The sequence below is a fragment of the Lissotriton vulgaris genome, chromosome 5, assembly GCF_964263255.1.
Source record: "Lissotriton vulgaris chromosome 5, aLisVul1.2, whole genome shotgun sequence".
NCBI classification, from domain to species: Eukaryota; Metazoa; Chordata; class Amphibia; order Caudata; family Salamandridae; genus Lissotriton; species Lissotriton vulgaris.
Window position 1 is genome coordinate 1171964835 of NC_141693.1, and position 19112 is coordinate 1171983946.

General features: G+C 45.7%; 1 protein-coding gene across 1 annotated transcript in view; it reads left to right on the plus strand.

Annotated features, from left to right (window-relative positions):
• Window positions 1–219: 219 nt before the first annotated feature.
• The window catches only part of INPP5F (inositol polyphosphate-5-phosphatase F), an 819847-nt gene continuing 800954 nt past the window's right edge, over window positions 220–19112 (plus strand). The window contains exons 1-2 of the mRNA XM_086919599.1: window positions 220–499; window positions 4603–4794. Of these exons, the coding sequence (XP_086775725.1) occupies window positions 4698–4794 (97 nt within the window). The 5' untranslated portion in view covers window positions 220–499; window positions 4603–4697. The remainder of the gene's footprint in view (window positions 500–4602; window positions 4795–19112) is intronic.

Sequence of the window (19112 nt, forward strand, 5' to 3'; positions counted from 1 at the left end):
ACACGCAATACCCCCAAAAATTTCGGGAACGCTACAGTACCTCAGAAACTCGACAGTGTGTTTCGAGGCAGGGCTCAGACAGCACCCAGCCTCTTCTATGACATTCAAAAGTTCACCGGTATGCAGCGTTGCGTGACGTCACTGGCAGTGTGGGCCGGGCTTCGGCTTTCTGACAGCCGGTTGTTGTGGTGCTGACGTAGGGAGTCACGTGGGAGCAAAGGACGGAGCAGGTCAGAGCGAGCAGGAAGCAGCTTACTGCTTCTGTGGGGAGCAGTGGGAAGGGCGATCGTTCTAGGGAGCCGGCGGACAAGGGGAGTCTGCGCGTGAACTAGAGCGCGAGCCCCGACAGACGGGAAGCGTAAGGAGCAGTAACAGGAGAACTGCGCCGCGCGCCCATGCACTAGCTGTGGAGCTAGCTGCAGACCGAGGTACCCGAACCAGCAACATATATCAGGACAACCCCCTGTCTCGGGAGTAGCCTGTGCGCCATCACGAAGAGGTAGGAGCTGTGGACCGAGGTGCGCGAGCCAGTAACGGACAAACGGAGCGAGGTGCGCGCGCCCTGGGGCAGGTGATATAGTGTGTCTGGAATGTCTCGCGCTTTGATGAAGGCGGGATGTCCACCAGGAAGCCACTGCCTGTAGGGCCTTCTTGTACCCCGTTGTACCTATCATTTTCACCATTCCATGTGTTCGTTCTTGTCGGGGTTTTATCATCACCTGCTCTTCGGGGTGGTCCACATTCAGAACGCCAATTCCAGTCTATTCCACTCTCTGTCCCTGACTCCAGCATTGGTCCCTCGTCAGATCTCACCTTAGACCATCTGTGTCCCTAATTTCCCAGAAGCCTTAATTTCTCGGACATTCGCTCTTCAGTTCCTTTCGTTTCTCATAGCTTCTAGCAATGCACAGTATAAGGCAGCAAATTGTCCAGGGGCATTTGATAAGGCTTGGCACTTCCCGGACCACAAGAGCTTGTACAGAACAGAGACCATATCAGGAAACCAGTATCCCCTTTCTCTTCCACCTTTGTTTAATTATTGCACTCAAACAGATATTTCATGTTCAACGACACTTGTAAACAAGTACGCTTGAGAGTTGCTTTCATGACTTATAATGCGAACAGAACCATGTTACATTCCATCGTAAGGCTATCTAAGCACACATCTCTACTTCCATGCAGTATACATCGCAGCAGGAAATGCTTAGAACACGACTTATCTCTTGAACAGTACTTCGTCCTTACAACAAACAGTTAAGCACCACACCACGAACCCCTTCATCTGCCAATGCCGATAGCATCTCTCTCTTCCCGTGTGCTTTTCAATGCACAAAGCTCTTCTGAACTCACAGAAAGGCCATGCCAGGAGCTTTAATTCCCTGCTTATCCACGATCCCGTCCCAGGTTGACACTTTTCCCTATACTAAGGGTCTCCCCCTTGCCCCAGTGACATCTGTTTCATTTTCAAATTGGTTGTGATGTAAAATCCTAACTGCACCAAATGTGGGTAAGCAAGTTAGTTATTCTTATGCAGGGCGGCTATGGGGGTTCACTCCCAAGATGTATTGGGGAAAAAGGCAGAGTTTCCAGCACAGTTGCTTGTGGAAGTTGAAAGTTACTATAGTCACGTGTTACCCTTTTGATATTTTTATTAAATAGTTTGTCCCTAACTGACAGCTTTCTACTTTCTGAAAATAGTAATGCACACAAATGCCAGTTTTCATTTTTTGGTAGATACTGTAATTTTATTCTCAGCTAGATTGTTCTTTTCTACCAGCCCTTACATTTAATGCTGACCCGCATGGGAAGATACTGCCTTGTTTGTCATTGTGAATATATTGGTTGTCAGATTCCTCCACCAGATATCAGGTGCTGCCATCATATTAACTACTTCTCTCATATGTCTGGGATCGCCATTACATGCTGTGCTCAGGTCGCTTTCAGTTGTCAACGATTGTTACTATTACTTGCAAACGTTTATCATCATATATCAGGTCCCCTTCAAGTGCATGAGTAAACCATCGATATCGGTTGCCCATGCACTTTCATCAACTGCACAAAACAACATACGGGCAAGCGTTCATTCACACACAGACACATGCAGTGGGAAAAGTACGCAAAGTCTTGCACACAGGCATGTACTTTGTTGTCCCTAACCAAAAGGTTGTTTACATTTCCGTTAACATTCAGCAGTCCCTGCCCAGATTTCACATGACCCACTGTATTCCGTTAGCAGCTTCTGTACATATTCCACTAAGTCTCCTGTAACGCTTCAAGGATCCCCGACCATAGCCAGCACTTTCCCATCATCTTCCAGGCATTCCTGCCCAGAGCTCCCTTGCCACCACACCCTGATCCCCCTGTTACCTCTATCCAAAGCGTGCTTCCAGCAACTATACGTTAATTCGTTTATGCTCAGAGCCTTCCAACTATTAAGTAGCAATCCCTGCTACAGTCCCTTATTCATTTTTATACCCCTCAAGTTCTTTGCCACGGGGTCACATCTAAACAATGTACCTCCTAAACATCTCTGGACCAGAGAGATTTCGATAACCAGCCCATCCCTCACCTTCAAACTACTAGACAGCTCATTTGACCATTTTTAGTTGTTTAATTTCCTACTCACCAAAGCTTTTTGGATTAAGACTACAAAATAGGATACATCCAGTTTACCTAGTTTTGCTCATCACCTACTACACTATCAGCTCCTCCCAAACTTACCGCCCACTTAATATACTGCACTCAGTGTTTCTTGGCTTCAGTTATTTCTTACTACCACTCACACTATTAGAGAATGTGTGCCTGTACCCAACTTCGCCCCCCTCCGTTTAACCCACCTCCACCCCCCTCCGTTTAACCCACCTCCACCCCCTCAGTTTAACCCACCTCCACCCACTTTTACAATATATGTAAGGCTTTGAGGTTCTTGTCTGGAACTTTGCTTTGACCTACCTTTTAGTGAAATTACATCTTTGTCTTTTTATAGTCTTCCTTTGTCTCTGCTCTCTTCCTTTTTCCATCAAGGATTTTAACCTGATGTTGGGTATACTTCCTCCTGGGCTTACCTCCATCTCCCCCTCTAGTTTGCTGCCTTTTGGTCTCGCCCAAATATTTCCCTTTGACTCACTTTCTCTTGAGATTACTTCACTCTGCCCCTTTGGCTCAGTTCCTCTTAAACAAATATCCGTCTTTCCCTCTGACTCAATTTTCCCTGGATTCAACTCGGTCTGTCCATTCAGCATAGTTTCTTTTGGGCTTAGCTCAGTCTCTATTTGACCCATTTCTACTGTTATATTGTTATCGGTCAATTTCTCGGAGGGGATGTTTTACTTTGTATTTTATTAACCTTTTGAGTAGGAATACAAATAACTGCACATTGTGAATTATAAAGAAGAACTGCATTTTAATGCGTAATTTGCACAAATCATTTTCCTCTAGGAACAATTAGTTATTTATCTATGTAATCTGTCAGCTAATTGCATCTGTTAATGTTAGTAATGTACCCAGATTTGTGATGATTTTTAAACGTGCTAATTGTAACCGCTTATATGGTTTTGAACAGCACACCTAATAAAGCATATTTTGATGATGATGGTTGATGATGACTCATTCCCCTTTTTTCCTTTCAACTATCTTGTCATTTGGCTTGCTTTCTTTAGTTCTCTTCTAAGGTTTTCCTTTTATTCACTCACTCTTGGGTACCTCATAATCAGACTGTCGCTGTGTCTCAGTTCATAATGAGCACACCACAGTCCTCTCTTTGGCTTTATTCCCCTTAAGGTTACCTGAGTATCCCTCCTTTGGATGTGCTCTATTTTGTAGATCAGCTAATTGTATTCATTTGGCTCCTATCCTTTATGCCCCTGGTACTCACAAACATTTTGTTAGGGGGCCAAAAAGTTAATCTGTGCTGTGACCGAGGGCCTCATCGATGTCAGCATAGTGGCAGTTGAGGCGTGGGAGGTATAAAGTGGGCGTAGGGGAAGCCACGCATATTTAATGTACATCTAGTGGTTTAATTGCACCTGGGATCAATCCCAGCTTCTGCACTTGACCAAACTGTGTGATCCAAGACTATTGTTTTACTTCACTTTGCCTATTGGCATTGTTGTCGGGGGTGGGGCGGAGAGGCATGAATGTTTCTAAATTCATGTTTGAAAACTGTCACTTAAAAAAAATTGCAATGCACTTGTATAATTGTATGTACTAAGGTGAAATGCTTCTGCAGGTTTGTGAAATATGCTTTTTTGAATTCTGAAGGGACTTCTCATATTTTTACACGTTTGTTTCAAGATGTCTAACAATTAAAGTGCTCTTAAAGATAAGTGGTGCCGAACAGCTTTTGTGCTTCTATTTTGTTACTTCAGTTTGAGTGTTGAGTGTACATAAATGCTTGCCATTTATTAATATCTGTATGAGTATTAGTGCTTTGTAAAGTAAACAGCAGCCTAGTGCTGCTGTTCAACCAGGGGCTGCATCTAAGGATCGTAAGGGCCGAATGCGTCCCTCGGGCTGTACTTTGAGTACCACTGTTCTAGGGTCTAGATCCTCTTACTTAATTTTCTTCGGATTACATTAAGTCTGTGCTTTGTTTACACTTAGGATTTCGGTGCTGCTCTGGGCTCTGTCAACTGATGACGTGACTGCCTTCTCTGCTCACCATTTTCTACCCAAACTCAAAACTTGTATTTTGGACCATGGAGCTTTTTCAAGCCAAGGATCACTACATCCTGCAACATGGGGACCGGGCACTCTGGTGCAGCCGCAGTAATGGGACCTTTGAGGCCAGACCTGGTGAGTACCACAGGCTAGACTGATGTATGCTTACATATGAGATGAGGTATGTACTATGTTCTGTGACAGCCTTCAATTTTATCATTTTTGTAAGCAATGTTTTTATAGTGAAGGGATATCTAGCTAGTTCAACGAGGGTTGTATCCAATCTAGTATGTCAGAATAATCATTGATTAAGTAAAATAGTTTAATTTAGATTAATTGTATTTATATTTATTGTATCTGGAGCTCATGAAAATCTGTAATTATTTGGCTTTCCTTGACTTACGTTGGTCACCCCTAACATAGTGCATACTTTGCCTAGAGGATCAGTGAAGTATGTTACTGAGAACCAAGAATGTACGCTTAGTTCTGTGGGTTAAAGATGCATGGATGGGTATTTTTAAAAGGCCTGAGGTATTAACATGAATACAGGATAAAACACACATGCATATATTGTGTGTGTTTGCGGAGGAATTGACTGCAAGAGAAGGCCAGTTGGTTAATGATGAGATGTGGAAGGGATGCCAGTGGTGGCCTTGTTTTCTGTTTCTTTGGTTGGGAGACTTTGTAGTTTCATCCCTTTTGTGATATGGGAATGGCCATGCAGGAAGTGTTTCGGAGTCTTGTAGTCTAGTTTATTGGCAAGTTTGGCCTTGTTGGTGGTGTAGAGTGATTTGAAGTTGATGCACACGGGGAGGTTGTCAGTGAAAAACATGCAGGTTGGGGTGATGTGGATGTACTTTTGCTCTCAAGTAGTTAAGAGTGCAGTGGCCTTCAGAGTGTTGAAGATAGACTTTGAGAGGCTATTATAGAAGCTTCTTGATGTGCCAGAGAAGTGAGTGAGAGGCAGAAAACTACCACAGACTTTGTATTCTAGGAGTGAATGACCAGGAATGCTCTAATAGGATTTGCTGACATTTCACCGCAGGACAAATACCAACACACTCTCGACGCTGGTGTTTGCCCCGCTGTGATCAGCTCTTTTTTTTTCACACTGGGTGCTCCCTGTCCTTTGTTTCCCTTACCTCTCTGCCCACAGCCATTTACACAACTACAGCTCTGTTTTATTAACCCCTTAGCTGCTAGGCCTTTTCCCCCACTGTGCTAAGCCTTTGTTTTGGCTGTTTGGGGAAGTTAACGCTAAGGCCTCTGTAACTTTTTGACCACATTAGGTATCTTCGCCAAATTTGCGTCCTTTTCTTCCATCATCATGGGGATTCTAAAGTTACCCTGGGGTTGTGGATTCCCCTGGAGCGAATCCAGAAATTAGTCAAAATACTGCAACATTTTTTTTTTTTTTAAATGGGAAACAACTGCTGCAAATGAAAGTGTCTGTTTTTTTTCCCTGTAAATGGTATCAAAAAAGGGTTGTGGGGCTGAAATCACAATTTCCCCAGCTTTTAGAAAATTACAAACTTTTGTCAGAAAACCCAAATTTTTTACACAGTTTTGTCATTTTTCTTGGACTTAGCCTATTTTTATGCTTTCGACCTCCTTCTAGTTAATGGTTAGAAATGGCTATGAAAGCAATAAGGGATCCTGAAAAACTATACATTATTAAAAAGTAGACAACATTCTGAATTCAGCAAGGGGTCATTTGTGTAGATCCTTCAATGTTTCTCTATAGAAACTAACAGTTAAATATAGGAAAAATTGAAAATTTGTTGAAAAAAACTGCCTTTTGTGTCAGTTTTCACCTGTAACTTCTAATTATGACAGCTATTTAAAAGCAATATGCCGTTACATCCGCTGGACCTTACTGGTTGTGGGGATATATAGGACTTGTTGGTTCACCAAGAACCAGACGAACCCAGAGCCAAACACTGAGCATTTACTTGCAATGGTTTTTTATTATGTACCGGGTATATAGCAATTATTCTGGGAAAATGTATACATGGAAAAATCGGAATGAAAGACACCTATGTATTTCTGAAATGGTAACAAAGTATAGAGTTTAGAAACAGTAGATATTTGCACATTTCCGAATTTGGGAATACTCATACTATCATGAGAATTATTGGTCATTTTTCAAAAAGACTTCTTTTTTACACATTGTCTTTCATTTGGAAGGCAGAAATGCATTGAAAGTCAATAGGTAATAACATTTACTTTACATATCTGATTTATCCTAAGTCTCCAGATAAAAATGATGCCTCACTTGTGTGGGTAGGCTTAGTGCCCACGACAGGAAACGGCTCAAAACGCAACGTGAACACACCACAATTTCACAATGAAAAATTACCCTATTTTTGCCAAGTGCCTAGCTGTAGTTTTTTAACCCTAGCTCTGCCGGCACCTAGGGAAACCTAGCAAACTTATACATTTTTGAAAACTAGACACCCAGGGGAATCCAGGATGGGGTGACTTGACTGGCTCTTACCAGGTTCTGTTACCCAGAATCCCTTGCAAACCTAAACACTTGTCAATTAAACCACATTTTCCACACATTTCTGTAGTGGAAAGTACTGGAATCTGCGTGGATCCACAAATTTGCACCCACCCCGCATTCCCCAAAGTCTTCTGAGAAAAACGTTACCTCACTTGTGTGGGTAGGCCTAGTACCCACGAAAGGAAACTGCTCAAAACGCAACGTGGATACACCACAATTTCACAGTGAAAAATGACCCTTTTTTGGCAAAGTGCCTATCTGTAGGTTTTGAACCCTAGCTCTGCCGGCACTTAGGGAAACCTAGCAAACCTATACATTTTTGAAAACCAGACACCCAGAAGAAACCAGGGTGGGGTGACTTGACTGCCTCTCACCAGGTTCTGTTACCCAGAATCCTTTGCAAACCTAAAATATTGTCAATTAAACCACATTTTCCACACATTTCTGTAGTGGAAAGTACTGGAATCTGTGTGGATCCACAAATTTCCACTCACCCACGTTCCCCAAAGTCTTCCAAGGAAAAATGGTACCACACTTGCGGGGGTGGGTCAAGGACCCGTGACAATCAAGGGCCCAAAACCTATTGATGCGAGATCAAATTTACCTATCACAAACCAACCTGGCTTTGCAAGGGGGGGTCCCATGAGTTTTTGGCCCTGGGCTCGGCGACTATCTAGAGAAACCTACCAAACCCACACATTTCTGGAAACTAGACACCCGGGGGAGTTCAGCGAGGTATGGCTTACGTTGGTCTCCTAAAGCTTTCCTACCCACAATCTCCTGCAAACCTCAAATTTAGCTGAAAAAATTCAAATGTTTCTCAAATTTCTGTGTGGGAAAGTTCTGGAATCTACGTGGATCCACAAATTTCCTCCCACCCAGCGTTCCCCCAGGTCTCTTGATAAAAATGAAACCTCACTTGCGTGGGTGTGTCAAGTACCTGCAACAGGCAAGGGCCCAAAAACGATTGAGGTGATATCAAAATGACCTATCACAAAACAACCTGGTTTTGCAAGGCGGGTCCCATGAGTTTTTGGCCCCGGGTTCGGCGGCCATCTAGGGAGACCTTCCAAACCCACACATTTCTGAAAACTAGACACCCCGTGGAGTCTAGAGAGGTATGGCTTGCGTGGATCCCCTAACGTTTTCCTACCCAGAATCCAGTGCAAACCCCAAATTTTGCAATTTTTTTTTCCCCCTCAAATTTCTGTGTGGGCAAGTTCTGGAATCTTATTTGATTCCTCAAATTTCCTCCCACCCAGCGTTCCCCCAGGTCTCCCAATAAAAATGATACCTCACTCGCGTGGGTGGGTCATGTACCTGCGACATGCAAGGGCCCAAAACCTATTGAGGCAACATCAAAATGACCTATCGCAAAACAACCTGGTTTTGCAAGGGGGGTCACCTGGGTTTTTGTCCCCGGGCTCAGCGGCCATCTTGGGAAACTACCAAACCCAAACATTTCTGAAAACTAGACATAGGGGGAGTCCAGCGATGTATGACTTGCGTGGGTCCCCCAACGTTTTCCTATCCAGAATCCCCTGCAAACTTCAGATTTTAGCTGAATAGATCACTTTTTCCGTGCATTTTTGCGTGGGATCACTGTGCCTGCACAAATGTCCTACCGCCCAGCATTCCACTTGTGCTCCCGAGTAAAATGATACCTCACTTGTGTGGGTGGGCCAAAGGCCTGTGACTAGGAAGAGCCCAAAACTAAGGGATTTAGAGTATAGCACAGAGAATTCTAAGTGCTAAATTTTGTTAAAAATACGTTTTTAGCCAGTTCTGCTTTGGACACGCGCGCAAGTGAGGTATCATTTTACTCGAGAGAACAAGGGGAACACTGGTTGGTAGGACATTTGTGCCAGCACGGTGATTCCATGCAAAAATATGTGGAAACTATTTTTTTTCAGCTAAATTTGAGGTTTGCAGGGGATTCTGGGGAGGGAAAAGTTGGGGGATCCACGCAAGCCGTACCTCATTGGACTCCCCAGGGTGTTTAGTTTTCAGAAACATGTGGGTTTGGTAGGTTTCCATAGATGACGGCAAACATGTGCCCACACCCCCAAAACTAGGTAGTTTTGTTATAGGTAATTTTGAAGTCTCCACAATACGATTTGGGCCATTTCCTGTTTCAGCCACTTTGCCTACCCACAAAAGTGAGGTACCATTTTTATCGGGAGACCTGGGGGAACGCTGGGTGGGAGGAAAATTGTGAATCCACGCAGATCCCAGAACTTTCCCACACAGAAATTTGAGAAAAAATGTGATTTTTTTCCAGCTAAATTTGAGGTTTGCAGGGGATTCTGGGTAGGAAAATGTTGGGGGACCGACGCAAGCCATACCTCGCTGGACTCCCCGGGAGTCTGCTTTTCAGAAATATGTGGGTTTGGAAGTTTCCCAAGATGGCTGCCGAGCCCGGGGCCAAAAACCCAGGTGACCCCCTTTGCAAATCCAGGTTGTTTTGTGATAGGTAATTTCGATGTCTCCTCAATACGTTTTGGGCCCTTGCCTGCCGCGGGTACTTGACCCACCCACGTGAGTGAGGTATCATTTTTATCGGGATACCTGAGGGAACGCTGGGTGGGTGGAAATTTGTGGATCTGCGTAGATTTCAGCACTTTCCCACACAGAAATTTGCAAGAAAGTGTTTTTCAGCTAAATGTGAGGTTTGCAGGGGATTCTGGGTGGGAAAACGCTGGGCGACCCACGGAAGCCATATCTCGCTGAACTCCTCCGGGTGTCTAGTTTTCAGAAATGTGTGGGTTTCGTAGGTTTCCCTTGATGTCCGTCAAGCCCGGGGCCAAAAACTCATAGGACCCCCTTCCAAAACCAGGTTGTTTTGTGATAGGTAATTTTGATGTCACCTCAATATGTTTTGGTCCCTTGCCTGTTGCAGGCACTAGGCCTACCCACACAAGTGAGGAACCATTTTTCTCGGAAGACGTTGGGGAAAGCGGGGTGGGTGGAATTTTGTGGATCCACGCAGATTACAGAACTTTCCACCACAGAAATGTGTTTTTTTTACAAATGTTTTTGTTTGCAAGGGATTCTGGGTAACAGAACCTGGTGAGAGCCAGTCAAGTCACCCAGTCCTGGATTCCCCTAGGTGTCTAGTTTTGAAAAATGTATAGGTTTGCTAGCTTTCCCTAGGTGCCGGCAGAGTTAGGGTTCAAAATCCATTGTTCTCGGAAGACACTGGAGAATGCGGGGTGGGTGGAATTTTGTGGATCCACGCAGATTGTATACCTTTCCACTACAGAAGTGTGAGGACGTTTTTTTTTCTTTTAGGTTTGCAAGGGATTCTGGGTAACAGAACCTGGTGAGAGCCAGTCAAGTCCCTCCATCCTGGATTCCCCTGGGTATCTAGTTTTACAAAATGTACAGGTTTGCTAGGTTTCCCTATGTGCCAGCTGCGCTAGGGCCCAAAATCCACAGGTAGGCATATTGCTAAAAACAAATCTGTGCCTAGTCGGCTTTCTGCCGCCCGGGGGGGATATTGGGGGGTGGGGTTGCCCCGATATGCCCCCAAGGCGGGCAGAAACACTGTGGCTTTGTTTTTAGGGGGTGGGGGCATCGGTATGCCGATTCTGGGCAGCCCCCACGCATAAAAAAGCCAGCGTAATCGTTGGCGTGTAATGGGCTTTTTGCCCCCCCGGGGGTGAAATTTGGTGGCTACTGCCCCCATCTTCCCCCCAGGGGGGCAGAAAGGCTGTAATTGTTACGGGTTTTGTGCAGCCCCCACCCTAATTAAAATTTGCCCCAAAAATCCCTGACGTCTAGTGGGCTTTTTGCCCCCGGGGGGGGGGGGGAGATTGGGGTCTACTGCCCCATCTGCCCCCCAAGGGGGCAGGAAGGCTGTAATTTATGCAGGGAGGGGGTGGGGGCATGGGCATGCCTGTTTTGGGCTGCCCCCACCCTAATTAAAATTTGCCCCCAAAAAATACCTGGGTCTAGTGGTCATTTTGCCCCCATGCGGCAGGCAGATTGGGGGTTAATGCCTCCGTCTGCCCCCAATCAAATTTATTTGGGGGGAGCAAAAGCCCTTGCCCAAGGGGACGCTCCCCCCCTCCCTGGTGTCTGGTGGGCAGATCCCGGCTTAGGGGATTGTCCTCCTGGGGCTATCCCCAAGCAGGGATCCACTGGGGAGGGGTACCATAGGAAAGGGGAAATGCTCTCCTTTCCAATAATACCTCTCCCGTCTTTCTTCGTACCTGGGGGCTGAGATAGCCCCCTGAGCACATAGAAAGTGAAACTGAACTGAAATGGGCCTAAAGGCTCATTTCAGTTTCGGTTTCTGTGCAGTAAACGACAGCACGACGTGCGCGCTGATCGTCATTGCACAGAAACCAGGGAGGGGGCCTCGGGAGCTGGGGAAGCTCTTCTTCATCTCCTGAAGCTTCAGTGGAGAGAAGGAAAACCCTCTGCTGCAGACAGCAGAGGGATTTCGTGCTCCTGGCTTCATGAAGGAATGGTTCCGTCATGAGCACAGGGGCACCGATGCTCATGATGGAACCATTCCGTCCTGAGCATCGAAGGGGTTAAGCCCTGCAGTGCTGGTGTCAAAATGTAAGTTGGCGTAATAAAAGCAGCACAAAGTCTGCATACCCTCTAAAAGCCTATTGTTGAGTGAGACTTTGATTTGTTATATGAACTGCCACTATTGCAAACAAGAGAATCCCTTTTGGTAGGGCTTTGAAAATACTGTTGACATTCCACATTTTTTAATGTCCAAACATTGTCTTGGGTGCTGTGTGAAAGAGACTAAAGACAACTTGAGATAAGGCTGTGTGTTTTTGCTTATTAGTTTAGGGTGATGGCTTAAGCTGCCAGTGTGACTCGAAGCCTCAAAGAAAAGATTGAAAATCTCCAGGACAAAAATGGGATCTTGAGAAGTTCTTGTTTGATGGGTTGTTGGGTTGACTTGGAAGAGTTCCATCTGTATATGGGAGAAACAAGATCATTGTGAATGATATATTTGTAGGCAGATGGAATCATGAATGCCACTTGGAGATTAAGGAGGCAGGCAGTGTTAATGACCGCATAATTCCAGTTTCTCTACTGCAAAGGGACATTTTACCTGATTGGTAGACTTGTGGGGGGGATTTGTGTTGGTTGATTCTAGCTTGAAGTTGTTGTGCTCCTGCTTTTTCCTGGGACCCAATGGAGAAAAGAAGGGATGGTGTGGGCTGCACTTCACATGTTTGATAGTTTCAGAGATTTTAGACTAGTCGTCATAGAGAGCGACTTGAACTGTGAGGTTGTCATATCGTAAATGCTGTTGATTTTATCAACAAAGAATTGGCTTATGTCGGTCTTTCAGTGGAGCGTAGGCTGACAAGTGGTGGGAATTGGATTTATGCAGTGTTACATTGTGATGAATAAGGCTTTGCTCTCATTGTGACGTCAGTGATGGGTTTGATATAATAATCACTTTTGCATTTGAGAATCTGCTTTGTAGGCTTTATTTGCAGTATTGAGAGCTGGGAAGTGCTTGGGGTAGTGTGAGAAGCACCTGAATACTTGAAGCTTATTAAGTGCCAGAAGGTGTTGAGATGTGCAAGTTACTTACCTTCGTTAACATAATATCTGGCAGAGACATAGTCTAGCGGCAGATTCCTTAACTTTTAAATCCTCCCCAGGTATCAGACTGGACCCAGAAACTTTTCAACAGCACCTCTGCGTGCCGAGGGACGGTGCCGTATGGCACCAAAATGAAATCATTACCGGATGTGACGTCAGCAGTGCAATATTAGTCCTCTCCATCGCACGATTGTCCGTTTCTTCTGTGAGAACGTTTGAACCAGAATGCAGAGCTACCTTAGAAAGTGGCTGGGGAAACAGTGTGCCCAAAATAGATCAAAATCTTTTTTTTTTTTAAAGACCGTTATTGCTTGTCATACAAATTACACAGCTATTTGCCTACAACCCTGAGGCCGGCAGCTTTCCATTTTCATACCTTTAACCATTTTGACACAACCTTGTAGCCGACAACCCAATGGGACCGGCGGCGATTAAGCATTTTCCACACTACGAACAACAGTTTGTGTGATGCACAGACAAATATGTAACAACAATTTATCTATATGGCCTTCAAACTATACTAACAAAACAGCGCCTGAATGCAATCTGCCCTTACATACAATCGATGTAATAAAATAGCTCCATAAATCGCCCAATAGAACTGGAACACATCCTATGCATACCGCATTATCCATTAATTGTCACTTTGCATATCATTCAACTGCAGGAGTACCCACCCCAGGCATACAGTGCCCAACGTGCAGCCGCAACTCACCCAGGGTCATCTGTCCCCTCTCAGCCATTTAATCTGCACACAATACAGAGCCATCCCGTCCAAGCCATACTACAAAGGGTTCCCAAATATCAGCTGGCCTAGCCCTGCTGGGCAAAAGGTCCCAATAATTCGTCAATTGATCCTTACAATAAATAGCCGATCGTATCCACCCCTTCACAGCAGGCGGGGCCTGTCTCTTCCAATGTATCGCTATCTGACGTTTAGCCAGTAGCAGCAATAGGGTAGTTAGCTTACGCGCTCCTCTGGGTACCTCTATGACAGGCCAAGAGTGACATGAGCGGGTCTACCTCCAAATGCACCTCTATGATGCTTCCTATATGTGTTAATACTTCTTTCCAATAGCTCGCTATCTGACTACACTCCCAAGTTAAATGGAAGAACGTTGCATCCAATTCCCCGCATCTCCAACACTTTGCTTCAGGCTGGAGATCCATACAACATAACTGCTTAGGTGTACGATATGTTCTGTGCAAATAGTTAAAATGTATGAGTCTTAATCAAAGTGGAGTGGTGTGGCTCACTGGTTAGAGGCAGCAGACCCGGAAGCAGAGAACGGCCTGGGACCAGGGTTCAATTCCCGACGCGGCAGGGTCGTGGACCAGGGTCAGCGGACTCGATAATTCTCGCCTCGGTGCCTACTCTAACCAGGGATCACAGTCGGCAACTCTGGGCATTAGCTTGCCTCATCTCTACAACGGCCCCTCACATTCGCCGGGGATGCCTGGTTTCACCTTGGAGATACCCAGTAAGGACCATCTCACAGGGATAGCCAGGACAGGTTCCCCAGCGGTCTACAGCGCCACAACGCCTCAGGGCAGCAGTGCGCTTTACAAGACCACATACATACATACATACTTAATCTGTAATTAGGTGATAAGTTTTCTAACTGTGAGCAGCAAAATGTCCATTGCTTATCAGTGATTATTATGCCCGCTTCCTTTTCCCACTCAGTTTTGGACGCACTCACGATTACCGGCAAAGTGTCTTGTGTTATACTATATATACACGTGTGATCAATTTACGGGGAGAGTTGTTGGACAATCTATTTTCCAACGCCAGTAAAGGGGCCGGAATTTCTGGAAACTGTGGATATCTTGCTTTGCATGCTGCTCTCAGTTGGTAATACAATAGCATGTCAGATGCCGAAGGTTCATTCGGCTCACACATCGTTTGTAGTGACAGAAATTTGTCATTTGGATAAAGATCGCCAGCCACCTTCAGCCCTCTTTTTTTCTGCCTGTTCCATCACTGCTCTGTCCGTTAGTGGTCCCAACAGTGGATTCCCACACAGTGGCATCGACGGTGCATATAGTTCTGCGACGCCAGCCCTTCTAGCTATTTTTGTCCATGCCCATCGTGTAGTTTCGACTGTGTTAATATCCGACGGAGAACGTTTGTACGGGTGATAAACAGTGACATTGAGCGGTGTGGGTGCAGAAATATCTATTTCAATGGTCACATGTGGTTGGAATGGAATTGGATGGTGCCAATAGTGCAAATATTGTGCTTGTGCGCTACACGCATATAGTTCAAAGTCGGGAGCCACTATCCCACCCTGACTAAAAGGAAGCGTCAATAGTTCCCACGATACCCTAGGCTGTCGCCCTGCCCAAATTAGTTCCAAAACCCCAGATCGAAGACGTCTAAAAAAGTGACTATTTAAGGGCATGGGGATGTTCACAAATAAATACAATAGTTTACGTAAGATCGCCATTTTTGGTTATAGCTATGCTTCCTGTCAAAGAAAGCGGCAATGTTTTCCATCTTTGTATCTTAACTTCCATCCAATCTATGACTTTACCATAATTGGCCAGCCATATTTCCTGTATAGACCTGCTGAACCAAATACCAAGATATTTAATGTCACCATCCATCCAAACAATAGGAAACTCGATATCACATTTTCTTGTATCGTCAGTTGCAGCATTACTGATTTTGCCCAGTTAATCTGTATGCCCGTTAGGCCACCATGATAAACTCTCTCATAACCAACATAAGTTGGTTTCCGGATTTATCAAATATATAGTCATTTATTTATTTATTTATTATTTATTTTAGGTTTTTCTAGAGCGCGTAGTCACCCACGAGTATCCCAGCGCTAAACCTCATGCTCCTAAGGGTTGAAGGTAGGGGATGTCGACGACTCAGGGGAAGAGTAGTGTTTTAAGGGACTTCCTGAACCGTAGGAGGTTTGGTTCCGCTCTGAGGCTCGGGGGGAGCGCGTTCCATTTTTTTCCTGTATTGACTGAAAAACGGCGGCCACCTGCGCGGGCCTTTTTCACCCTGGGGATCATGATAAGGTTTCCATGTTCTGACCGAAGCGCTCTCGTAGGTCTGTAGGGTGTGATCCAGTTGTTGAGGATTGGGGGGCCTGCGTTGTGCAGTACCTTGTGGGCCAAGCAAAGGGCCTTGAAAGTTACTCTTTCCCTGATTGGGAGCCAGTGCAGCTTCCTCAGTGCAGGCTTGGCTGATGTTCTGGCTGGAGTATTCGTAAGTAGTCGGGCTGCGGCATTCTGGGTTTTTTGCAATGTTTGGAGAGTGGATTCCGGGGCTCCCAGATAAATGGCGTTGCTGTAGCCCAGCCTGGATAAAATTAGGCCTTGGATCAGCAGAAGTCGGGACTGGAATGGGAGTAGGGGGAGTACCTTTCTGCATGATCTGAGTAGGCCGTAGCAGATGCCAGCCGTTTTTCTTGCCTGTGTTCTGAAGGTGAGATCTGTCTCCAACCACACTCCCAGACTCTTAACCTCCGTCTTGGGGGTGGGGGGTTCACCCATACAGGCGGGCCAGATGTTAGGGGGAAGGTTCGTGGTTTTGTGTCCTAGGAGCAGGATCTCTGTTTTTGATCCGTTTAATTTTAGGGCTGAGTCACTCATCCATTGATGGACATTGGAGAGGCAGTCATGGAGATTGGAAGGCTCTAGCTTGGGGTGGGAAAGCGTCACCACCAGCTGAGTATCGTCAGCATAGCTGACGATGGTGACTCCAAATGGTGAGACCAGCTCCTTCAGTGGGGCCATGTACACGTTAAACAACGTGGGGCTTAGTGATGAGCCCTGTGGCACACCACACCGGAGGGGGATGGAGGGGGAGCGGCTTTCACCTTCCCAGACTTGGAAGGAGCGTCGGGAGAGAAAGGACGTGAGCCATTTCAGCGCTCTGTCTTTCACTCCGATGCTATCTAGACGTTGGGTTAGGACCTGGTGGCTGACCGTGTCGAAGGCCGCGCTCAGGTCTAGGAGGACCACTGCCACTGATCCTCCTGTATCGATAATTTCCCTGGTCTTCTCTACTGCTGCGAGAAGAGCAGTATCAGTGCCCTGACCTGGTCTAAAGCCTGTCTGTGAGTTTTTGAGGAGTTGGTTTGATTCTAGGAAGTGTGACAGCTTTTTTTTCGCTAGTTTCTCTGCGACCTTACCTATCCAGGGGCGGAGTGAGATTGGTCTGTAATTGGATAGATCCGCAGGGTCTAGCGATGGTTTCTTGAGAAGTCCTTTTACGACAGCCATATCATCTGCGTACATGGAGATGAGCAAGCCTCTAGAGGTGAAGCCAATACTGCGGTGAGTGTGAGGCTGTCAGAGGCGAGCTGCCAGGGGCTCAGTAGCGATAGCGAATAGCAGCGGTGATAAAGGGCATCCCTGCCTCGTGCCTCTTGTGATATTAATTGGTTCTTATATCTGTCCATTTACCCTCACCCGTGCCGTAGGCGAAGTATACAGAAGCTTAATTTGTTGTATAAATAGAGGACTAAAGCCCATACGGTCAAATGGGGCAAATAAGAACTTCCACTCGAGAGAGTCGAATGCCTTGGTGGCGTCCAATAGGGCAGCCACCGCCTGTACTTTTAGGTCCAGATAATGTAGTAATCCAAACAGTACCCCAATATTATGCGACGTGGATCGTCCCGAAACAAAACCAGATTGACCGACAATGCAATTTGCGGAAGCATGGGTTTCAGCCTGTCCGACAGTAATTTCGCGTATATCTTCGCATCTAAATTAGCAAAAGTGGACAGTAGGAATCTGGACTAGCTGGATCCTTATCAGGCTTTAATAGGGTGATAATCGTGGCCTCTCTAAGTGTAGGCGAAGTATACCTGTTTCCATGGCTTCTAAGTATACCTGATGGAGCCGGGGAGCAACTATGTCTACATATTCTTTATAAAATGCAGCCGTTAACCCATCGGAACCCGGGGCTTTGTCGGCTGGCATGCCGGCTATCACACTCCTCACATCATCTACTGTGATGGGAAGGTCCATATATTATATTTTCAAAGAGGGGAAAGAAGGTAGGGGAGGCGAGTTTCCCACTCAAGGAGAGAGTGGTAGGTCCAGCTAGGTGGGGTAGGTCTTCCAGTAGGAGCACGGAAAGACACAACCTGAAAACTGAGAGGTTGAATACGTAGCTCAACCTGCCGGGTGCTGTTGTTGTAGCTCACCCAACCAAGATAGGCAATTACAGCGCAACACAGGTATTTTTGACCCTTACACTAATTGGAAAATTTCCTCTAGCAGGTAAAGGCACCATGTAGATAGTTAATGAATCACAAACTTTTTGTTTATTTTTCTTGGTCCTGAGGAATCGCTAGTCAGAGGACTAACAGCGAGAAACATGTCGACCGATTGATACACTTTGTAGTCTAGTCTCGCACCAGGGGATATTATTTCCCTACGAGCCTATTCTATTTTCCCAATTTTAATTTGGAATAAGGGACCGCTAGAATAAACCTGATCCTCGTACCCTTTACTCCAATTTTAACTCTTTTCCCACATCTACACACTACTGGCCCCTCACCCACACTTCACCCATACGGCAGTTGGAAAAAGATCTCCGCCAAAGAGCCCCTCTTTGAGGTGTTGCCCGTTGGGTATTGCACCGCCGACCCAACAAGGAGCATTGCCGATGATGAAGCATGACATCTGCAAGGGTGTGTGAGGCCATTATATTCAACATAGTGGATACCCACGCGTTCATCCACGACATAAAGTAGTCCCCAATATCAAACCCTCATCCTATCTAGGAACAGCCTGGTACTTCTTGTGTTTCAAGGTCCATATATTGTCTCGCTCCGTTGTTAAACCACGCTAACGCAATGGTATCCAAATATTCCGTAATGTCTGTCTAAGCAAGATTAATGTGTGAGATATAAAGTGACTTATAGAAATCAGTCATAGTGTGAAGTATATCCTGTGGCGATCTCACCAACTCACCATCACTCCTCTGTAGTCCACCTCCCCTTGGTGCTCGCAGCAAAGATGCTAGTGTTTTCCCCGCACGGTCCCCCTCCCTATATTTTCTGGCTTGTGCATATTTGTTGAAGTAGACTATTTCCCTCTCCGCTTCTCCTTGGAATGATGTTAGCTTAGTTCTAAGTGTTGCCTGGGTGGAAGAGGAGGGATGCTCTCTATTAGCTCTTTCCAGTTCAGCAATCTCCCTCTCAAGTGAAGCTTGTGTGTCTCTTATTGACCTAAGCACTCCTGATTTAAGCGCCATACAATTACCCCTTGTCACGACCTTAAAGGCCTCCCAAAGTGTTCCTGGCGAATCCACTGACCCCTCACTCAACTCAAAATATTCTGTTAATTTAATCCGAAGTTCCTCCCTAAACTCCTGATCTAGCAACGC